This window comes from Calidris pugnax, unplaced genomic scaffold (assembly GCF_001431845.1).
Source record: "Calidris pugnax isolate Ruff unplaced genomic scaffold, ASM143184v1 scaffold219, whole genome shotgun sequence".
NCBI classification, from domain to species: Eukaryota; Metazoa; Chordata; class Aves; order Charadriiformes; family Scolopacidae; genus Calidris; species Calidris pugnax.
This window is the reverse complement of record NW_015094507.1, coordinates 3,827,856-3,848,561: the sequence shown is the minus strand read 5'-3', so window position 1 is coordinate 3,848,561 and position 20,706 is coordinate 3,827,856. Positions and strand designations below refer to the sequence as shown.

General features: G+C 43.9%; 2 protein-coding genes across 4 annotated transcripts; both read right to left on the bottom strand.

Moving 5' to 3' along the window:
* Positions 1 to 335: 335 nt before the first annotated feature.
* Positions 336 to 14,374, bottom strand: LOC106901575 (serine/arginine-rich splicing factor 7-like). Its single transcript, XM_014964422.1, has 9 exons — positions 14,136 to 14,374; positions 13,793 to 14,086; positions 13,468 to 13,644; positions 12,429 to 12,503; positions 10,788 to 10,889; positions 6,155 to 6,208; positions 3,726 to 3,770; positions 2,970 to 3,005; positions 336 to 2,190 (listed from the first exon to the last, which is right to left on the bottom strand). The coding sequence occupies exons 1-9, from the start codon at positions 14,372 to 14,374 to the stop codon at positions 2,166 to 2,168; spliced, it is 1,047 nt and encodes a 348-aa protein (XP_014819908.1). The 3' UTR covers positions 336 to 2,165.
* Positions 14,375 to 15,537: 1,163 nt separating this feature from the next.
* GEMIN6 (gem nuclear organelle associated protein 6) lies at positions 15,538 to 20,675 on the bottom strand. 3 transcript variants are annotated; one of them, XM_014964543.1, is made up of 3 exons: positions 20,479 to 20,675; positions 19,123 to 19,268; positions 15,538 to 16,933 (listed from the first exon to the last, which is right to left on the bottom strand). In XM_014964543.1, the coding sequence occupies exons 2-3, from the start codon at positions 19,248 to 19,250 to the stop codon at positions 16,558 to 16,560; spliced, it is 504 nt and encodes a 167-aa protein (XP_014820029.1). In that variant the 5' UTR covers positions 19,251 to 19,268; positions 20,479 to 20,675; the 3' UTR covers positions 15,538 to 16,557. The 3 variants fall into 3 exon arrangements, with proteins under 3 accessions (XP_014820029.1, XP_014820031.1, XP_014820030.1); XM_014964545.1 differs by having other exon boundaries at positions 20,505 to 20,655; XM_014964544.1 differs by lacking the exon at positions 20,479 to 20,675 and adding an exon at positions 19,541 to 20,127.
* Between the last annotated feature and the right edge of the window lie 31 nt (positions 20,676 to 20,706).

The following is a 20,706-nucleotide window of genomic DNA, read 5'->3' as shown; positions in this document are numbered from 1 at the left end:
GGGTGTAGCCAGGGGGGGGTCAGTCTTCTCCCAAGTCCCAGGCGATGGGACAACAGGAAACAGCCTCAAGTTGCACCAGGGGAGGTTTACAAAGGATATTGGGAAAATTTTTTTACACTGAAAGGGTTGTCATGCCTTGGAAGGGGCTGCCCAGGGAAGTGGTGGAGTCACCATCCCTGGAGTATTTAAAAGATGGGTAGACATGATGATATGGGTCAGTGGTGTGGTGGCTTTTGTCAGCATTAGGTTGACAGCTGGACTCAAAAGGTCCCCACCAACCTGGAAAATTTTAGGATTCCGAGTGGAAAGACTGAAAAAGAAAGGTATCACTAGAGTTTTAGACTACAGGTTTATTGTGGAGTCAGCTTGCTTCAGCAGTACAGAATGAAGAGAAAAAGCTACCCCCCATTAGAGGTACTGTCGCGGGGGGTAATTTTACCCATACTAGAAGTTAATGGCAGTGTGGCAGAGGGAAGGGATGCTCACCTCAGCAATGTTTAGCAGTGACTTTTGGGTCACCCTAGTTTAATGCTGTTGCTTCCAGCTCCCTTTCCTGCAACTTATAATGGACTATGGTTATAACAATATTAACTGCAGCATCATCAGCAAGAAGCCACTTATCCTACTAAACACCGATGCTCTAAAATGTACAAACATGGGGGAGAGAGGGAAGGAAGAGACAAAACACATGCTGCAGTACACAAGAAAAGTCTTTGTGAACTCATGTATAGGGGTTATTATTTTTTAAATACCTAGACATCTTATAAAGCAACAATGACCAAAATTCATCTGAAAACCTGTGGTTGGGTGCACAAGCAGAGGAGAGCTGCAGTGCTCCACTGCAGAGTATCAAGCCACTGCTGAAAAACTAGAAGCCCCAAGAGAATTGCTGTAAGATACAGCAATATAGGCCAGAACACACTCTAAGGAAGACTTTTAGTCACAATCATGTGGCACTCTGAATTCTTCACTAGTTTGGTAATAGCCAAAGCTGCAAACACAAATCAAACTGGCAAATACCTTGCGGTAGTTTATCATACTTGTATTAAACCTTTCAGTAACCTCTCTGTGGTGAAATGGGGACCATCTGTACACAGGTAGCTACAGTCCAGTCTCCTAAAGCAACAACCCATCAGGACAGCAGCAAGTCCCTCGGTTAAACCACTGCCAAAGGAGAAGATGGGACCAGGCAGATCAAGTCAGATGGGTGTAATGTGAGCTCTTAATTCCCCTTCATGCTGCTTAAACATGACCTGCAGGTTCTGCTTGTGAATCCATAAGAAAAAATTTAATTTTCCTGAAAAGACTATCTAAATGTATTATCTTCTTCACCAGAACTGCCAATTTATCCTAAGTATCACAAAGAAGTACTACTTGGACAACCAGGACATAAAACAAGATTTCTAAAAATATTTACTTCAATAGTTTACATTCCAGAAGTATTCCAAATACCTTCAGGTGAGAAGTTCACTGGTCCTTTAATCAACAGGACAGACAGACCAGCTTTGACACATTCCTTGTTTTTTCCATCTGTTAATGCCCTTTGTAGACATTTTCATAAGTCCCATCAGCCAGACAGGTTTTCAGCGTCACCGAGTACTTTGAGGAGGTGCAAATAAAAACACAAGGTACAGATCACCACAACACTCAAGACTGAACAGCAAGAAGGATAGCTGGTACCGGTAACTCCCCTCTGGGACTGGTGCTCTACAGGACATCCTACAACAGGCCTGTGCAACAGCCAACAACTGGCTCCTGCGCTGCATTCCATTCACCAGTGCCTCCAACAGCCTGCCTCCTGCTTTGCGCCGCAGGAACACCTGACCTGCTCCAGCTACCCAAATATTAACAGAAACGGCAGGGTTATCACAAAATATTTCTTAGTTAGAAATGCACAGTTTATTTCAATGCACCAATAAAAAAAGCCCAACATTTCCAGATCACAGAACGTTAACACAACAAGAGAGTTTTGCATTAGTCTACTAATAAGACTTTTTAAAGATCCAGATTCATGCCAAATTGTTAGTCAATAGAAACAGCCTTCCAGGACTAAGCCCTTACATTTATAAAGACACCACAAAATCCCTTATAATAATGTAAACAAAATAAATTTTCTTCTTAAACTTTTTTAAATTTGAACCCATTCTTTCAGGACATGCACTCCTTCAAGGGCTTCCTGATGGTGAATGACTGAAATAGAAAGAAAAAGATTAAGAGCACTCCTACAACAAAGCCAACAGAAACTGTGGGTGCTACCTCAGGTTTCCTCTGCTCAGGAGCCCTCTCCCCTGCCTTACAATGCCCCTCCCCACAATTTTCATTTTTAGTTCATGAATAATGACGTAAGTGTTCTATTTTACCCCTTCATAAGTAACACCTGCTTTGAGCTTGAAAAGGGCAGACATCAGCTGCGACAGCTAGGTCAGTCATTGAGCCTGCTCAGAAAGCACCTTGGCGCCTGCAGGCCAGCTGTGCAGAGGAATTCTTACTCTACCAGAATCTACACAGTTCCAGTTTAGGGCTAGCCATGAGGCACTGTCTCAGACTAGGTAAATTCCAGCACATATTTCTCTGGTTACACAGGAAAACTTGCTTCTTACTTCACAGTGCATAGCTGCACAGCTGCCAAGTTTTGCTGAGAGCCAGCCATGATGAGCCACCAGCAGGAATTTAATCCCACAACGTATCGGTGGTTTGCTCCATACCTTACATTACTCACTTCTTTTCCAGATTCTGAATTCCCCAGGAACTTTGGGATAGTTGATTGAAGTAGGTACCTTATTATCATGAAGTTCTGACTACCAGTGGTAGGAAGTGCCCATAAAACTTCATCTTTTCACAGTTCACAAATTAAGGCGAGTAAAAACCTTTAAGCTTTTATCCCTGCACAAGTTAACTTCTATAGTAACCACTCCAGACACTAGCTCTATGTAACTGTATGGCACACACTTGTTTTAAGATATTCCTACCTTCTCTTTGGAGATGGTGATCTGGACTTTGAGCGACTGTTTAAAAAAAAAAAAACACAAACAACAAAAAAACAGACACAAACCAAAACAATCAATGCCGTGAACTTGTATACACTCAACCACTTTTGACCATTAAAAACCAGTAAGAAGAGTTTGATATTGTTAAATACATTAAAAGACACCACCCTTAATGCTGATAGCAAGTATACACAATTACTTTAAGCAAGAAGCTGCAGTGGAGAAGGAAAACTGCTGAAAGCCAGAGCCCTCAGGAAAAGAGCAACACATAACTTCAAAGTAGCTATAAAATGACCACAGGAACCCTGCGAAGCAGGAGCAGCAAATCAAGTGGAGATTTAGAAAGACTGAGAACTACAGACAGTTTAGAACAATGGTAGAGAAAGACAGGCCCCAAATCCTGTCAAAAATACTTTTTGTCATGATCGTGAGTTGAACAAAACCCTGTATCCACAATCCTTCTCAAAGAATTGCCTATTGTTCCACAAAAAATCAGCTATAAAAAACCCATAAAAATAATGTATGAAGAATATTTTAAAATCAACTATTAAAAAAAAAAAACAAACAACAAACACAAAACCAACCAAAAAAAAACCCACAACAACAATAAAAAAACACCTCTTCCACGTGCAACTGAAATACTGGTCCAAGCAGAAATTTTGGATCTTAACAAAAAAAAAAAAAAAAAACCAAAACCAAAACCAAAAACCAGAATGCTACTTGTATTGATACGCTCACCTTTTAGCAGGTAAGCCAGATTTAGATCTACCATGGGACCCAGACCTACAACAGGAGAAAAATAAAGCTCAGCAAAGCAGCCAGTGGCATGCACATACAGTGAAAGTTAGCTAACCAGCAACAGCAAATTCATACTACATAGCATCACAAAGCAGAGAGAGGAAGGCTGTGGTGCTACAGACTTCTCTTGTGATGTTTCAGGAGAACCCTTTAGCTCTGATCTCAGAGACCTCACTTATCAGAAGACAAGAGTACAAGCGCCAGAAGCTCCCCAGCAAAGCTTCAGCTACCACTTGCACAACACAGAAAACCCTGCGCCAGGCTCCCAGACTTTCTCCCCCCCTGCAAGTACCCCTCCTGTAAAGGAAAGAGTAGTTTCAAGTGCCATCTTAAAACACCTTTAAATCGCACTTTAAGAGCCTAGAATCAGGCCTCTGCGCTGAAGAGCTGACATACCCCTCAGATCAAGTCCCCAGTGCCACTTTTATTCAACTATAACATGGCTTTTTCATCAGTTCTCTCCATGAAAACAGCATTTCAGTTTTCTTTTCAGTATCTGGTTGCTAATGTGTAAAATATTCCCAGTTCATCTTATGAATTAAAGTCTGCTCAATCAGTGAGACTTTATTCCTACATTTATTGTGTTACATTACCAATCCCACTATTAGCTATTACTGAAAAAAAATTGTCAGAGCTTCAGAACTCAGGCATGTGGTATTGCTGAACATCAGAAAATTCAGTGTTCAAGACAGTCAGCTGTTTAATAGAATTGGCCAAAAGGAAGTAAGAAACTTTTACTCTGCTTCTGCTCAAAACTGTTTTTAAAAGGTAATCAAGATTCAACTTTACACGGCCTGTTAACTCGTAGAAATACTATGTGGACACTTTGAAACCTTCCTGGTCACTACTATGAGGCATCATCTCTTACAGTTCTTAACACTATAACCAGCAATTTTGTGGATGGAGTTGCTGACAACTACACAGAACTTGTGTTTTGTAGCATAAGCATGGTTTCTTTTGGTAAGAAATATAGTAAGGCAGCAGTCATCGTACTGCAAGAACTGATTGCAAGTCCTCTTTCTGAGAGGCATAGCAACAAACCAGGACTGAAGATCAAAAGCTCTAGAAGCAGCTCATGTACTAGTGTTTTGCTGCATTAGCAGAGGACCAGCACTGGCTAATACAGAAAAGAGCTTTCACAACGCTTCTGTGACTTCAGTCCTGCATGATCACTTCTCACACTGCAACTGCAGACCTTTGCTGACTCAGCATTTCTCAGGAATTTCAACATGAGTTGCAAGTCTTTCACGCAGGAACACGACTGTCCCAGAACCAGTAGTCACCAAACAACATCATCAGTATCCAGACTCTTCCACAGCAGCAGCATGCAGTTTGAGCCTGGCTAGTCACCCCCTGCATTACAGGCCTCTATGAGTAATAAATCAGGACAGCTCTAGTAATAACCATACCCTTAAAGGCTCAATGTGCAAGTCCTAAAGCAGCAGGCAGACCCCTAAAAATCTCTCCCCTGTTCTAATGCAAAACAAAAGGCAACATCCAACTTATAAGCTCTCATGTCCATCACATTGGCAATCTTACCATTACCGCCCCAACCCTTCCCAAGATTTGGGATTTACAAAAAAACCCAAACATGCCAAGAAAAAACCAAGCACCATTTCCTGCAGGACATACATGGCATTAACTGGTTTTCAAAACTTCTCCCCACAGCCTTTAAATCATATTGTGGGAAAATACCCACAAAGATCGGTGAGGAGGACTGTAAAAATGCTCAACTGATTTGCAGCTGAGGTGTTGAAAAAACACATGCCATACTAATTGTTGTTTAGCCTTGTGTGTTGGACAAGTGTAACATCTGTGTTTAGGTAACCCAGACTCAGAGGCACCCTATGGAACATCCCTGAGACTCCTGCCCTGCTGTGGAACAGACCAACACAGAGCAGTCACCTGCGCCTGCACCAACCCCCGAGAAACAGGTAAAAGCAGCAGGTTTGTTGATCCTCTAGCAGGGATCAAAGCCTGCAGTGCTTATGTTCCCACTTGTGTGCCTCTGCCCAAGGATCCCCTGGCTGCCAAGGTAATGAATACAAAAATTTACTCTTTGCACTTCATCCATGGTTTTGTCACTGTTCCTGTGTACTGCCTGTGCTGGTCGCACACATGTCTATGCTTTGTTTATGGCTACGTATACATGGAGTAGCCACAGACTAAAAACCCTTATGTTTATTCCAAGAGAATGACCGCTACTTTACCCTGTGAAAAGGCATAAATTATTAACGTTAAGCACAAATCTTGCCATGCTTCACAACCTTCTAACCCCTTCCAGCCAAATTCCCCACGGGAAGAAAAAAACCCAACACCCAATCCCCCCCAAAAACCCAAAACTATTACTTATTTGAAATAAAGCTTACCTGCTTCGAGGCCATACAACAGACCGGGACCTTGAGCGTGATCTGGACCTAGATCTAGAAAAAAGCAGTGAAAGCTCAACTACTACTACATGATTCATGCATCATGATGAGCTGAGATACTATTCTTTGACTTCTAGGATACTGACCGCGGAGAATTTTGTTACAACTACTAGTTTTGCAGAAGTAAACAACTTTTATTTCATTTTATTTAACTGGAGTACATTTGGCCCAGTACTACCACCCACATAAAAAAAAATCCCACTGCCCTAATCAACTAAGCATAATTACTGTCTGTATCCTTAAAGGTGAAGAAGGAAACCTTAACCACAGATCAACTTTGGTACAGTATTAAAAAAAGAAAAACACAGAAATAGCAGTTCCAAAATTAAGTTTAAGCTTTTAACTTCAAAGAAAGTATTCAGAATAGCTCTCAGAGATGTATCACCACAAAGGTTCCTGGAAACACATGGACTGTAAATGACAAACTTAACATTAAGTCCAACAGATATGCTTCGTTCAACAATGATGTGGCCTTATTAGAAATCGCATACCTTGACCTCCTTAAAGAACCAGACCGAGATCTGCGGGGTGAAAATGATCTATACCTGCGAGGAGACATTGACCTAGACCTGCGGTAGGAAGCTGACCTTGATCTACAAAACAAAGAGTGAAAAAAAAACACCAGAATGACTTCAAGGTGCTTTTCACAAGGTTACAGAAAGCAATGAAACAGAGGAAAAAGAAAAAGTACAAAAGCACAACAGCCAGAATCCTACCTCCTACCACGACTCCGACTGCGTGACCGAGAATACCTTCTTCCACGGGACCTTGAACGGGATCTAGACCGCGACCTGGTTTTAGGTTAGAGAAAACAGGTATCAGGAAACAGCGGCAGCAATCAGTGCACGTGAGGCCCTGCTGAAGTCAAAACTGATTTCAGACAACTAAAAAGAAAGAAAAAAAAAACAAAAAATAAAACAAAAAAAGCAAACAAACAAAAAAAAACCAAACCAAAGTAACAAAAACCACACCACTAGCATCTGTCAGTTGGAAAAATCTCTGGGCCTACTCGTCTTGAGCATTTTACTACCTAGAAAAATGTTAAAAGCTGAATTACATTGCAGAATTACATTAGAATAGAAAACACTGTAATGCGTATTTAAAATAAACCTTGCAAGTTTGCAGGTCGACCCTCTTTGGCCCAAGGTCTAGCAGATCTAGACGGTCTAGAAGTATCTATAGCCGATCGCTGCATCTAGGTGTTCTCTTCAATCTAACGACGATCAAACTGACAGCCCAATGAGCCAGGGTGAGGCTTGATTGACGCAAGAAGATTTTTCTAGGTGGGAATGTGGTCAATCTGGTGTTCCTCTTTCTAAACCGGAGGGGGGCCCCAATTGAAAGCCAAATTTACTGTTACGGCGATCACCGTCTCAAATTTTCTGCCCTTAAAGAATAAGGTGAAGCTACGTGTAGATGGCTCGAGGGGATCTGGCCTCTTATGCTGATCACCTCAAGGTCTAGGAGGATCTTAAGTGTCGGATTTGCAAGGCGCCTCAGCATGAAATCTTAAGGCTCGTGACATTCTGAATCAAGGCGACTGACTCAAACGAAGAAACCTGAAAGGTTTTGACCAGGTTGATTATTAAGATATTAACATTTCATATGTATTAGCAAAAAAAAAAGTGATATACACCTGTTGACTTACAACATTAAGAGTTTCAGCAAAGCAGCCAGTGGCATGCACATACAGTGAAAGTTAGCTAACCAGCAACAGCAAATTCATACTACATAGCATCACAAAGCAGAGAGAGGAAGGCTGTGGTGCTACAGACTTCTCTTGTGATGTTTCAGGAGAACCCTTTAGCTCTGATCTCAGAGACCTCACTTATCAGAAGACAAGAGTACAAGCGCCAGAAGCTCCCCAGCAAAGCTTCAGCTACCACTTGCACAACACAGAAAACCCTGCGCCAGGCTCCCAGACTTTCTCCCCCCCTGCAAGTACCCCTCCTGTAAAGGAAAGAGTAGTTTCAAGTGCCATCTTAAAACACCTTTAAATCGCACTTTAAGAGCCTAGAATCAGGCCTCTGCGCTGAAGAGCTGACATACCCCTCAGATCAAGTCCCCAGTGCCACTTTTATTCAACTATAACATGGCTTTTTCATCAGTTCTCTCCATGAAAACAGCATTTCAGTTTTCTTTTCAGTATCTGGTTGCTAATGTGTAAAATATTCCCAGTTCATCTTATGAATTAAAGTCTGCTCAATCAGTGAGACTTTATTCCTACATTTATTGTGTTACATTACCAATCCCACTATTAGCTATTACTGAAAAAAAATTGTCAGAGCTTCAGAACTCAGGCATGTGGTATTGCTGAACATCAGAAAATTCAGTGTTCAAGACAGTCAGCTGTTTAATAGAATTGGCCAAAAGGAAGTAAGAAACTTTTACTCTGCTTCTGCTCAAAACTGTTTTTAAAAGGTAATCAAGATTCAACTTTACACGGCCTGTTAACTCGTAGAAATACTATGTGGACACTTTGAAACCTTCCTGGTCACTACTATGAGGCATCATCTCTTACAGTTCTTAACACTATAACCAGCAATTTTGTGGATGGAGTTGCTGACAACTACACAGAACTTGTGTTTTGTAGCATAAGCATGGTTTCTTTTGGTAAGAAATATAGTAAGGCAGCAGTCATCGTACTGCAAGAACTGATTGCAAGTCCTCTTTCTGAGAGGCATAGCAACAAACCAGGACTGAAGATCAAAAGCTCTAGAAGCAGCTCATGTACTAGTGTTTTGCTGCATTAGCAGAGGACCAGCACTGGCTAATACAGAAAAGAGCTTTCACAACGCTTCTGTGACTTCAGTCCTGCATGATCACTTCTCACACTGCAACTGCAGACCTTTGCTGACTCAGCATTTCTCAGGAATTTCAACATGAGTTGCAAGTCTTTCACGCAGGAACACGACTGTCCCAGAACCAGTAGTCACCAAACAACATCATCAGTATCCAGACTCTTCCACAGCAGCAGCATGCAGTTTGAGCCTGGCTAGTCACCCCCTGCATTACAGGCCTCTATGAGTAATAAATCAGGACAGCTCTAGTAATAACCATACCCTTAAAGGCTCAATGTGCAAGTCCTAAAGCAGCAGGCAGACCCCTAAAAATCTCTCCCCTGTTCTAATGCAAAACAAAAGGCAACATCCAACTTATAAGCTCTCATGTCCATCACATTGGCAATCTTACCATTACCGCCCCAACCCTTCCCAAGATTTGGGATTTACAAAAAAACCCAAACATGCCAAGAAAAAACCAAGCACCATTTCCTGCAGGACATACATGGCATTAACTGGTTTTCAAAACTTCTCCCCACAGCCTTTAAATCATATTGTGGGAAAATACCCACAAAGATCGGTGAGGAGGACTGTAAAAATGCTCAACTGATTTGCAGCTGAGGTGTTGAAAAAACACATGCCATACTAATTGTTGTTTAGCCTTGTGTGTTGGACAAGTGTAACATCTGTGTTTAGGTAACCCAGACTCAGAGGCACCCTATGGAACATCCCTGAGACTCCTGCCCTGCTGTGGAACAGACCAACACAGAGCAGTCACCTGCGCCTGCACCAACCCCCGAGAAACAGGTAAAAGCAGCAGGTTTGTTGATCCTCTAGCAGGGATCAAAGCCTGCAGTGCTTATGTTCCCACTTGTGTGCCTCTGCCCAAGGATCCCCTGGCTGCCAAGGTAATGAATACAAAAATTTACTCTTTGCACTTCATCCATGGTTTTGTCACTGTTCCTGTGTACTGCCTGTGCTGGTCGCACACATGTCTATGCTTTGTTTATGGCTACGTATACATGGAGTAGCCACAGACTAAAAACCCTTATGTTTATTCCAAGAGAATGACCGCTACTTTACCCTGTGAAAAGGCATAAATTATTAACGTTAAGCACAAATCTTGCCATGCTTCACAACCTTCTAACCCCTTCCAGCCAAATTCCCCACGGGAAGAAAAAAACCCAACACCCAATCCCCCCCAAAAACCCAAAACTATTACTTATTTGAAATAAAGCTTACCTGCTTCGAGGCCATACAACAGACCGGGACCTTGAGCGTGATCTGGACCTAGATCTAGAAAAAAGCAGTGAAAGCTCAACTACTACTACATGATTCATGCATCATGATGAGCTGAGATACTATTCTTTGACTTCTAGGATACTGACCGCGGAGAATTTTGTTACAACTACTAGTTTTGCAGAAGTAAACAACTTTTATTTCATTTTATTTAACTGGAGTACATTTGGCCCAGTACTACCACCCACATAAAAAAAAATCCCACTGCCCTAATCAACTAAGCATAATTACTGTCTGTATCCTTAAAGGTGAAGAAGGAAACCTTAACCACAGATCAACTTTGGTACAGTATTAAAAAAAGAAAAACACAGAAATAGCAGTTCCAAAATTAAGTTTAAGCTTTTAACTTCAAAGAAAGTATTCAGAATAGCTCTCAGAGATGTATCACCACAAAGGTTCCTGGAAACACATGGACTGTAAATGACAAACTTAACATTAAGTCCAACAGATATGCTTCGTTCAACAATGATGTGGCCTTATTAGAAATCGCATACCTTGACCTCCTTAAAGAACCAGACCGAGATCTGCGGGGTGAAAATGATCTATACCTGCGAGGAGACATTGACCTAGACCTGCGGTAGGAAGCTGACCTTGATCTACAAAACAAAGAGTGAAAAAAAAACACCAGAATGACTTCAAGGTGCTTTTCACAAGGTTACAGAAAGCAATGAAACAGAGGAAAAAGAAAAAGTACAAAAGCACAACAGCCAGAATCCTACCTCCTACCACGACTCCGACTGCGTGACCGAGAATACCTTCTTCCACGGGACCTTGAACGGGATCTAGACCGCGACCTGGTTTTAGGTTAGAGAAAACAGGTATCAGGAAACAGCGGCAGCAATCAGTGCACGTGAGGCCCTGCTGAAGTCAAAACTGATTTCAGACAACTAAAAAGAAAGAAAAAAAAAACAAAAAATAAAACAAAAAAAGCAAACAAACAAAAAAAAACCAAACCAAAGTAACAAAAACCACACCACTAGCATCTGTCAGTTGGAAAAATCTCTGGGCCTACTCGTCTTGAGCATTTTACTACCTAGAAAAATGTTAAAAGCTGAATTACATTGCAGAATTACATTAGAATAGAAAACACTGTAATGCGTATTTAAAATAAACCTTGCAAGTTTGCAGGTCGACCCTCTTTGGCCCAAGGTCTAGCAGATCTAGACGGTCTAGAAGTATCTATAGCCGATCGCTGCATCTAGGTGTTCTCTTCAATCTAACGACGATCAAACTGACAGCCCAATGAGCCAGGGTGAGGCTTGATTGACGCAAGAAGATTTTTCTAGGTGGGAATGTGGTCAATCTGGTGTTCCTCTTTCTAAACCGGAGGGGGGCCCCAATTGAAAGCCAAATTTACTGTTACGGCGATCACCGTCTCAAATTTTCTGCCCTTAAAGAATAAGGTGAAGCTACGTGTAGATGGCTCGAGGGGATCTGGCCTCTTATGCTGATCACCTCAAGGTCTAGGAGGATCTTAAGTGTCGGATTTGCAAGGCGCCTCAGCATGAAATCTTAAGGCTCGTGACATTCTGAATCAAGGCGACTGACTCAAACGAAGAAACCTGAAAGGTTTTGACCAGGTTGATTATTAAGATATTAACATTTAATAGAAATAGCAACAAATTTTAATATACACCTATACATTCATTCTAGCGTTAACGTTTAAAGAAAACTGGTGTAACATTCTGTTCTTTGCTAACAAGAGCTACACAAAAGCGCACCGGTGAAGCAACCCAGCCGCTCTGGCCCCACACATACCTGCTCCTCCTTCGGCGACTATAGCGGTGACAATCATAAGCATAGTGGCCTTTCTCACCACACTCATAGCATCTGTCGTTAGGGTCAAAGGGGCGTCGTGCAGGAGGCCTGTCGTAACGAGAGCGACGAGGCATCCCTGTTGACACTTCCACTCTCACCCTGGAGCCACATATAATCCTGCAATACACAGTATGCGTTATCCACAGGAATATTTTTCTCCCGTGTGCTCGTTGCACACGGAACAGCTATCAGTGCTTGGTGTGGGCTGAGGAGGTCAGAACTGCAAACAGAGCAGTCGAGGAGGTTTTAGGTGTGCACATACTTCCCATCGAGGCCGAGCACAGCATCTTCAGCATCCCTCGGGTCTTCAAACTCACCTCCTACCACGACTCCGACTGCGTGACCGAGAATACCTTCTTCCACGGGACCTTGAACGGGATCTAGACCGCGACCTGGTTTTAGGTTAGAGAAAACAGGTATCAGGAAACAGCGGCAGCAATCAGTGCACGTGAGGCCCTGCTGAAGTCAAAACTGATTTCAGACAACTAAAAAGAAAGAAAAAAAAAACAAAAAATAAAACAAAAAAAGCAAACAAACAAAAAAAAACCAAACCAAAGTAACAAAAACCACACCACTAGCATCTGTCAGTTGGAAAAATCTCTGGGCCTACTCGTCTTGAGCATTTTACTACCTAGAAAAATGTTAAAAGCTGAATTACATTGCAGAATTACATTAGAATAGAAAACACTGTAATGCGTATTTAAAATAAACCTTGCAAGTTTGCAGGTCGACCCTCTTTGGCCCAAGGTCTAGCAGATCTAGACGGTCTAGAAGTATCTATAGCCGATCGCTGCATCTAGGTGTTCTCTTCAATCTAACGACGATCAAACTGACAGCCCAATGAGCCAGGGTGAGGCTTGATTGACGCAAGAAGATTTTTCTAGGTGGGAATGTGGTCAATCTGGTGTTCCTCTTTCTAAACCGGAGGGGGGCCCCAATTGAAAGCCAAATTTACTGTTACGGCGATCACCGTCTCAAATTTTCTGCCCTTAAAGAATAAGGTGAAGCTACGTGTAGATGGCTCGAGGGGATCTGGCCTCTTATGCTGATCACCTCAAGGTCTAGGAGGATCTTAAGTGTCGGATTTGCAAGGCGCCTCAGCATGAAATCTTAAGGCTCGTGACATTCTGAATCAAGGCGACTGACTCAAACGAAGAAACCTGAAAGGTTTTGACCAGGTTGATTATTAAGATATTAACATTTAATAGAAATAGCAACAAATTTTAATATACACCTATACATTCATTCTAGCGTTAACGTTTAAAGAAAACTGGTGTAACATTCTGTTCTTTGCTAACAAGAGCTACACAAAAGCGCACCGGTGAAGCAACCCAGCCGCTCTGGCCCCACACATACCTGCTCCTCCTTCGGCGACTATAGCGGTGACAATCATAAGCATAGTGGCCTTTCTCACCACACTCATAGCATCTGTCGTTAGGGTCAAAGGGGCGTCGTGCAGGAGGCCTGTCGTAACGAGAGCGACGAGGCATCCCTGTTGACACTTCCACTCTCACCCTGGAGCCACATATCACCCTGCAACAAGTCGAGGATGGCTCTAAATTAATCGTTACTGTTTATGGCAGAACTACAAAGAGGAGAATAACCAGTGAGAAAACCTCGATTCTCTCCCTGGTATTAAAACTGGCCACAGCTCCCACAAACACTTGAAGCACACACATACTTCCCATCAAGTCCGCGGACAGCATCCTCAGCATCCCTCGGGTCTTCAAACTCCACGAAGGCAAACCCCGGCGGGTTCCTCGCGATCCACACGGTTCTCAGGGGGCCGTAGTAGCTGAAGGCTCTCTCCAGCTCGCCCTTGCCCGCGCCCGTGCCCAGGTTCCCCACGTACACCTTGGTCTCTGCCGGGAGCGAAGCCGGTATCAGCGTCGGATCAAGAGCGGGCTTAGGCGACGCGGGGAGACGGGCCCCCGCCCCCGGGCGCCGCCATCTTGTTGGCGCGACCCGCTCCCGCCTTCACCACGATTTATATAGAGGAAGCCGCCGCCGCGCCTGCGCCCCGCGCTCCGGCCGCCACACGGGGGGCGGGCTCCGGTCGCTGGGCAACGGGGGCGGGGTCGCCGCGTGGGGGCGGGGCGCGGTCCTCGCGCGCGGGCGGGTCTCGCGAGAACGTGGCGTCGCCTCTCAGCGGTGTGGCCCGGGGCGGGGCGGTTCCCTCCGAGGCTGCCGGCCGTGCGGGGCCGGTAACGTGCCTCCCGTAGGGCTGCTGGTGCGGGCGAGGCTCCTCACGGGCACAGGCCATGGTCGCTCGCCCCAGGGCGGCCCCACGCGAGAGCTCTCCCCGGAGCGCGCCCGGCCGTGAGGAAGGCAGGGCGGTGCCGAGGGGATGGGGTCACGAGTCGTCACCCCTCAGCCAGTCAGCTCCTGGCCTTGCTGGGACCGGAAGCGAAGGAGCCTGCCGGGCTCCTTATTCCCTCGTGAGTAGACTTTGCGCTCCCTGTTACGAGGCATTATTAAGCTGTTCTTAAATCTCTAATGGAGTTCGGTCTGATGCCAGCTCTCACACCAAATGCATCCCACCTGGGTGCACTGGATCACCGAGGGGCATAGCCCAGTCAGTCCCCTCCCCCAGACACGCAGCTGAAGCATTTGTGCATTGGCATCTACCACCCTTCTCAGGGAGACACAGGACACAATGCTAGAGAAACCGCTGCCTGAGCGCTCACACCCTGTCCCAGAAGCGGCACACACACCACCCCCGTCTGGCACTGCCAGGACCAGGGTCCCTTTGCAGTGCGCAACCCCCTGGAGTCGAGGGACATCCCTTCCCACTCCACACACACACACACACACTCTCAGGCACACTCCCTCCTTCAGGCTCCACATTAGGCTTCCCACAGCAGTGTCTCAGGCATCGGATTTTATAAAAATAAACAATTTAATTGAAAGGTACAGCAGCAGGGTCAGAGTGGGCTGGGTGTCTCCGAAAAGGAAGGGACCTGAAACAAAGAAATCCCTGGACTATTATACCCCTGCTATTATACACCTACCCCTCAGGCACTGTTCAGGCATCTTTCAGTCCAATGGTGATTTATGGTCTGGGGTTTTCTTAAACCTTTCTGGGCTCTTTATCTGTGTCCAGACTTGCCGATCCTCAAGTCATTAGCATCAGCATGACCCAGTCTCTGCTGGTAGCTGTAGCCTCCTCCTCAGCTTCTGGTTTATGCTGCTTGTGCACCAGAGCTTGCTGGCAGAACCCAGGGAACTGAAAAAGCCCCAGACTTAGAGAAAACACCACCAAAACACCTGTGTGTTATCAATATTTTTCTTACACTGAAAGACTAAACACAGCAGTCTACTAGCTGCTAGGAAAATTACTAAGAAAATTAATTCTATTGCAGCCTCAAGGCTTCAGCAAATCTAGCTACTTTAAGTAAAACTAAGCAAACAGCATAGATCACGCCATATTATAACCCTAAATAATTTATTCTAATTAAAACTTATTTAAGCGAAACAACTAATATCTCTCAACAAGAGCATAAGTACAGTAGAGGATTTTTAAGAAGTCAGCATGAATCTGACCAATCCAAAGTAATTTTAAATAAACCATAGCAGGAACAAGGAGGGCCCTTCACTAACCAGGGTTAGACAGACTTTTCAAATGCATCTGAGCACACTAACGTGTTCTTTGTTGCTATCTCATAATAAGACAGAATAAATCAATACACCAAGAGATAAATGAGGGCTCTAAAGGCTCCTGACTGGATTAATAATCTCAGGAATAATCACATCATGATTCTTACATTGTGTGTTGCCATAAAATAGAAACAAAGCATTAAGAAACACAAACTTAGAATTTCTTGCAATTCACTAAGGAACAAATATCTTCCAATCACTGCTACTCTAAAATAGCAAATATAGGAAATGTTTTTTAGAACCTGGTATTTGCCTGCTGACTTTCCCTAATAATTTTACAACCTTGGACCGATGTTATTATTCATGTTCCAGAACAGGAGAACAGTTGTGAGAAAAAAAAAGCAACACAACTTTCTGAACAATTTTTTCATCTGGTTCGGGAATTTCAAGTGTCACAATTCCTTTTCAGAAAAAAATAAATCTGGTAAGCAATTCAAATAAATATGCCTAGATAATTAATTTTAAAGGCAGAGGAGAACACAGTTTAAATTTGTCGTATATCATCTTCCACAATACTGTTACAAAAAATACTTATATAGTAAACTGATACATCAGTTTAATACATCATTATTATACAATGGCTTGCTTTCAATAAAATAATAGTGCATAGAAAATGCTTTGTGCTTTTAGTTTATGCTGCTTGTTTTATCCCTTTCCTAACCTACAAAAATCAGACAAAAGAACCTAACCCCAGAATTTTTGCAAATAGTGAATATTGACACTCAGGACAGTTCCTACAATAGGGTGGGTAGACCCATGCCTAAAGACAATTGCTTTAAACAGCAGATATCACTGCTGTTTTTCAAGATAGCCCTGTATCAAGCCTTGAACTCGAGACAGAATAATCTCATTGGAGCTGCTGCACTCTTCTGGGCTGTATGGTGGGTCAATAGTTAATACCCCTGCCACACATAGCGTTCTTCCCGATTCACCTTGCTCTGTTACAGGAATGTGGTTTGTTTCTAGCCAAGTCTTCAAGTCATTCTTCCTCTTTTCGAGTTCCTCTGGGCTGTAGGCTTTGCTTTCTTCAGGCGCAAATATGCAAGAAAGCCGTTGCTTCATTTCGTCGTCCCCTTCTCTCAGTACTTCGACCTCCTGGACAGCATGACCCAAGACAACTGATATGGACACTTTTTCATTCTCCAGGAATGTTGCAAGGACAATACTGACAAGCAAAGAATAATGTATGAGTCACTGTACTGAACTGAAGACTGAGAAACACAGGCCAAGAATCTTGGAGGTGAGCGCTCATTAGCATCAGCGTGACCCAGGTATTTAGGCAACATTGAGTATTTTTCTTGAAAAGCATGCTGCTATACCCTGAAAATACTGGAAATATGGGGCTTTGCAGGTAACTTCTGGCCTTGAATTTGAAACTACACTAGATGCTATCACACAGAATGTTCCTTTAAAAAGGCAAAACGTGCATTGAAACAGGGCTGGGAATGTAAATAGCAGCACTCCCAACCTTGCTAAAGAACCCTAAGTCTTCCAACATTCAAAAACAACAGTACTTTTATACATTCAGCACTTTGAATGCTGAAGGGGATGGCGGCAGCTAACAACATTAGAACCTTTTCGTAACAAATTATTAATATTTAATTTTTGAACATTACTAAAAGAATATTTTTTTTTCAATGACTGTTGTTAGTTTCTTAACTGAAAACTATAGCTTGAGTATTACAATGGGAACACAGCACAGCAGGTTCAGGCTCCTACTGTAGCAGCCTGGTCTCGTCCCAAGGGCATTTACATCCCAAAAGTCATAAAATACAGGTAGGATATTTCTAGGCTCTCTTCGCCATATATCAGCAAAGAGGATCAGAAACCATTCTCTCCCTCTTGTGAGAGGAAAAATTCCAGAATTTCATGCCAACACTTTGCTAATCTACTACTGCCACCATTACTGAAGTAATGGCTTCTCAGGAAATGTACATTGAAATATGCCTTGATCTTAGCCTGGGCCTCAGCCAGAATCACTCACAGCTATGTGCACCTTTCCTACCAAAATAATAAGCAACTCCGAGAGAACATTTGAGTATCAGAGCTACTCCAGAGTTGAAGCAACAACCAATTCTTCTGAAACACATCAGAAGCTGGATGTTTCAGTTTCTAGCCTCCTCCTTGAGATCACATGGGACAAGCTCACAACCAAAAAGGTATGAAATAGGTCTGGCAGCAAGGAGCCAAATTTCTGAGTATTCCCTGGTGTATTCTGCCTTTCAAACCATGTTTTCAAGTTAATAGAGAACTGTAGTACTGTTACTGCAAACCAGCAGATAAAATTTCTAAGACTTAGTTTTAGAAAACAGACATTCTTTATTGCGGCACCGGGTGCACAGGGGATCACTCCTCCTATTGTGCACAGCGAATGCTGTCGTCAAGCCGAATTTATACATAGGAGGCATACATATTCAATATAATTCCAAGAAAACATTAGTATATTCATTACATTGTCAGGAATTCGTTTACATATTATAATGAGCTCGTGGGCATGTGTAGTCATGCCTTCTGGTGGTCCTCATTTTGAGTGAGGGTCATTTCTTCCTCAATCTTCATCTTCCTCATCTGTCCTTTGGCTCACTTTTCATGTTGGCAAAACATTCTAACTGCTTAATTAGCTATTAAAACTAATGATCTTCCTGCTACCACCTGTTTGTCAGACAATGTCCATATTTATTGCATCCTTGTCTTAGGCCACCGTGTTCTCAAGGCCACATAAATCCTTTCTTATCTTACTAAGTCCTTGAAATGATTTGGGATGGTTACCAAAATAGCTACATTTCTTCTCTAAAAGAACATTCCCTACAGTTTAACCATTTATGGAATACTGCAGTCTGCTTTAGGTATCAGTACCACCTTCTATTCAATACCCTTGACTGAAGTTCCCTGCTTCCTCTCCAAAGTAGTGACTCCACCCTCCCCAGCTGGAGGGGAAAGCAGGACATTGATGTGAGAACTCTGGACATAGGAAAAGGATTTGAACACCTAAAGCATTAAAAACATTCTGGCAGGCCTGCTCTCTCTGTGAAGCAGGGCTCGGTATATTATTAAAATTAATCCTAAACACATAGTCATTTAAAGTACTAACCTCAGGTCCACAATAAAGTCAGCATGAACCCAGGAATTATCCATTCCCCAAACTTATCAGTCTTTGAATAAGATTAAAGTGGATTTAGATTAACTGACCTCATCAACTACAATATTGCTTTCTCTTAGGCCTTGACAAAAAAACAGGACACACAGCCCCAACTTGCAGTTTTTGCTTGAAATGTTTGCTTCAGTCTTGGGATCTTTTCTCTTCCTGAAAAACTTTTCTCCTAGCTCTACAGAAGCGAAAGCTTTGGTACTTACCTGGCAGAAACTGGATCAACTGTTAAGACCCATCCTTCATATTCATGTTTCTCAACTGCAGCAACTTTCACCATTTTGTTCACAAGTGTTTTCCACTCTAGAGGGCTTTTCTTCTGCCAGTCATTCATATTTCTTACATCCAGAACCTAGAACATAGCCAGAGCAATTAGCAGAAGCAACGGATCCTCGTGCTTTGCCCTTCATATCAGAACTGAGTTTGCCTGCAGGTAAAGATCTTACATTCATCTTAAGCACAAATTGCTTTTTTTTTAAAAAGCAAACATCCACACAAGCGTTTTGCATATGGCTGCAGTTCCATAATTTCCCACCCAGTTCACTTGTTTATAAAGGCGTGCAGCAAAGCCTCAAAAAATCACTGTTCTGCTAATATAACGCTTTCCTCTTGCAGTTAACATACCATTTATTGCCCTGCCCTCTTCCAAAACCTTGGGGACCCCTGTCCCCGGAGAGCAGAAATTTACCAGCTTTGCTGTGTGCTCCCTGGTGTGCAGGGGGCCCGGCTCACCGCCCCGAGGGGTAGGGAGCCCCCCGCACCCCTTCACCCGCCCGGCCCCCACCGCAGCTCGGGGGGAGGCGGGGAACGCAGGGCTGCCGAGGCAGGGAAACGCTCGGGCGCTTTATAAACACGGCTGTGCCTATCCATTACATGGAACACAAAAAATAGGAGTGGTATAAAATACGTTAGTCTTATTTTAAGGAGGTAATTTCCCCCCCCCCCTTTCTTTTTTTTCTGGTGAAGCTTCACTTCAACTCCCACAGTGCTGTGGGCGTTATTTATGAATGGCTGATGCCACTGTATTCATCTACTGTGTTCTTTCAGGGCAACAGTTTATTAGAAAGCAGAGATTAGCAAAGCGTTTCCATTTTAAGAGCAAGCCACACAACGGGAAATCTTAGTTTCTGTTTGAAAAAAAGGTGGAAAGAAGAAATGTGTTTTGCTTTCATGTATTTACATGCACAGCGCAATTTAGTTGTGGTCGAAAAAGCTTCCTAACTGGTCCCTTTCTGGATCAGAGACCAGTAGGTGGTTTGTTCAGTCTCTTTTGAGCAAAACACTCCAAGCATCTTCGCTTTTAACTGTTTCTAGTCTCGGTCCCCCTCCCTCTCCCCTGCCCCCCGCATTGGTGCCGGTGTAGTTATTTAACCGTTCTGAACCACGAAGCCCTGAAGCACTTTTTGTCCTGGCGCCCAAGCAGGACCGACAGAGGTCACTACCGGGGGCTCCACACTGCAGCTTCCCCTCCCACCGCCGGCTCCACTGCAACCACGGCCGGCCGCGCTCCCGACCCGACCAGCTGTGCAACTGGGCGCTCCTGGCGCGGATCCTTCCCTCACCGCGCGATTCGAGGGACAAAACCCACTTTTCTGGTGTGAGGGCGATGCTGCGCTGTTGTCCTCAGGCGACGGTGCCCTTCCGGGCGGAACAACACGGGCCCTAAACCGGGCCCGGGCCAGCACCGGTTCCCGGGCCTTCGCTGCGGAGGCGCCTTCCCGCCGCGGCTCGCTCCCGCCCCGCCCCGTCACCGTGGCGACCAGGTCCCGGCCGCCCGCCCTGCCTGCCCT

Coding starts and splice junctions, on each gene's coding strand:
- LOC106901575 (XM_014964422.1), bottom strand. CDS start 14,374: ATGGCCTGTGCCCGTGAGGAGCCTCGCCCGCACCAGCAGCCCTACGGG. Junction 13,645..13,792: donor GTCCGCGGACTTGATGGGAA/GTATGTGTGTGC, acceptor GACTTGTTGCAG/GGTGATATGTGGCTCCAGGG. Junction 6,209..10,787: donor GGTTCTTTAAGGAGGTCAAG/GTATGCGATTTC, acceptor GCTTTTTTCTAG/ATCTAGGTCCAGATCACGCT.
- GEMIN6 (XM_014964544.1), bottom strand. Junction 16,934..19,122: donor GTTGATCCAGTTTCTGCCAG/GTAAGTACCAAA, acceptor TTTGCTTGTCAG/TATTGTCCTTGCAACATTCC.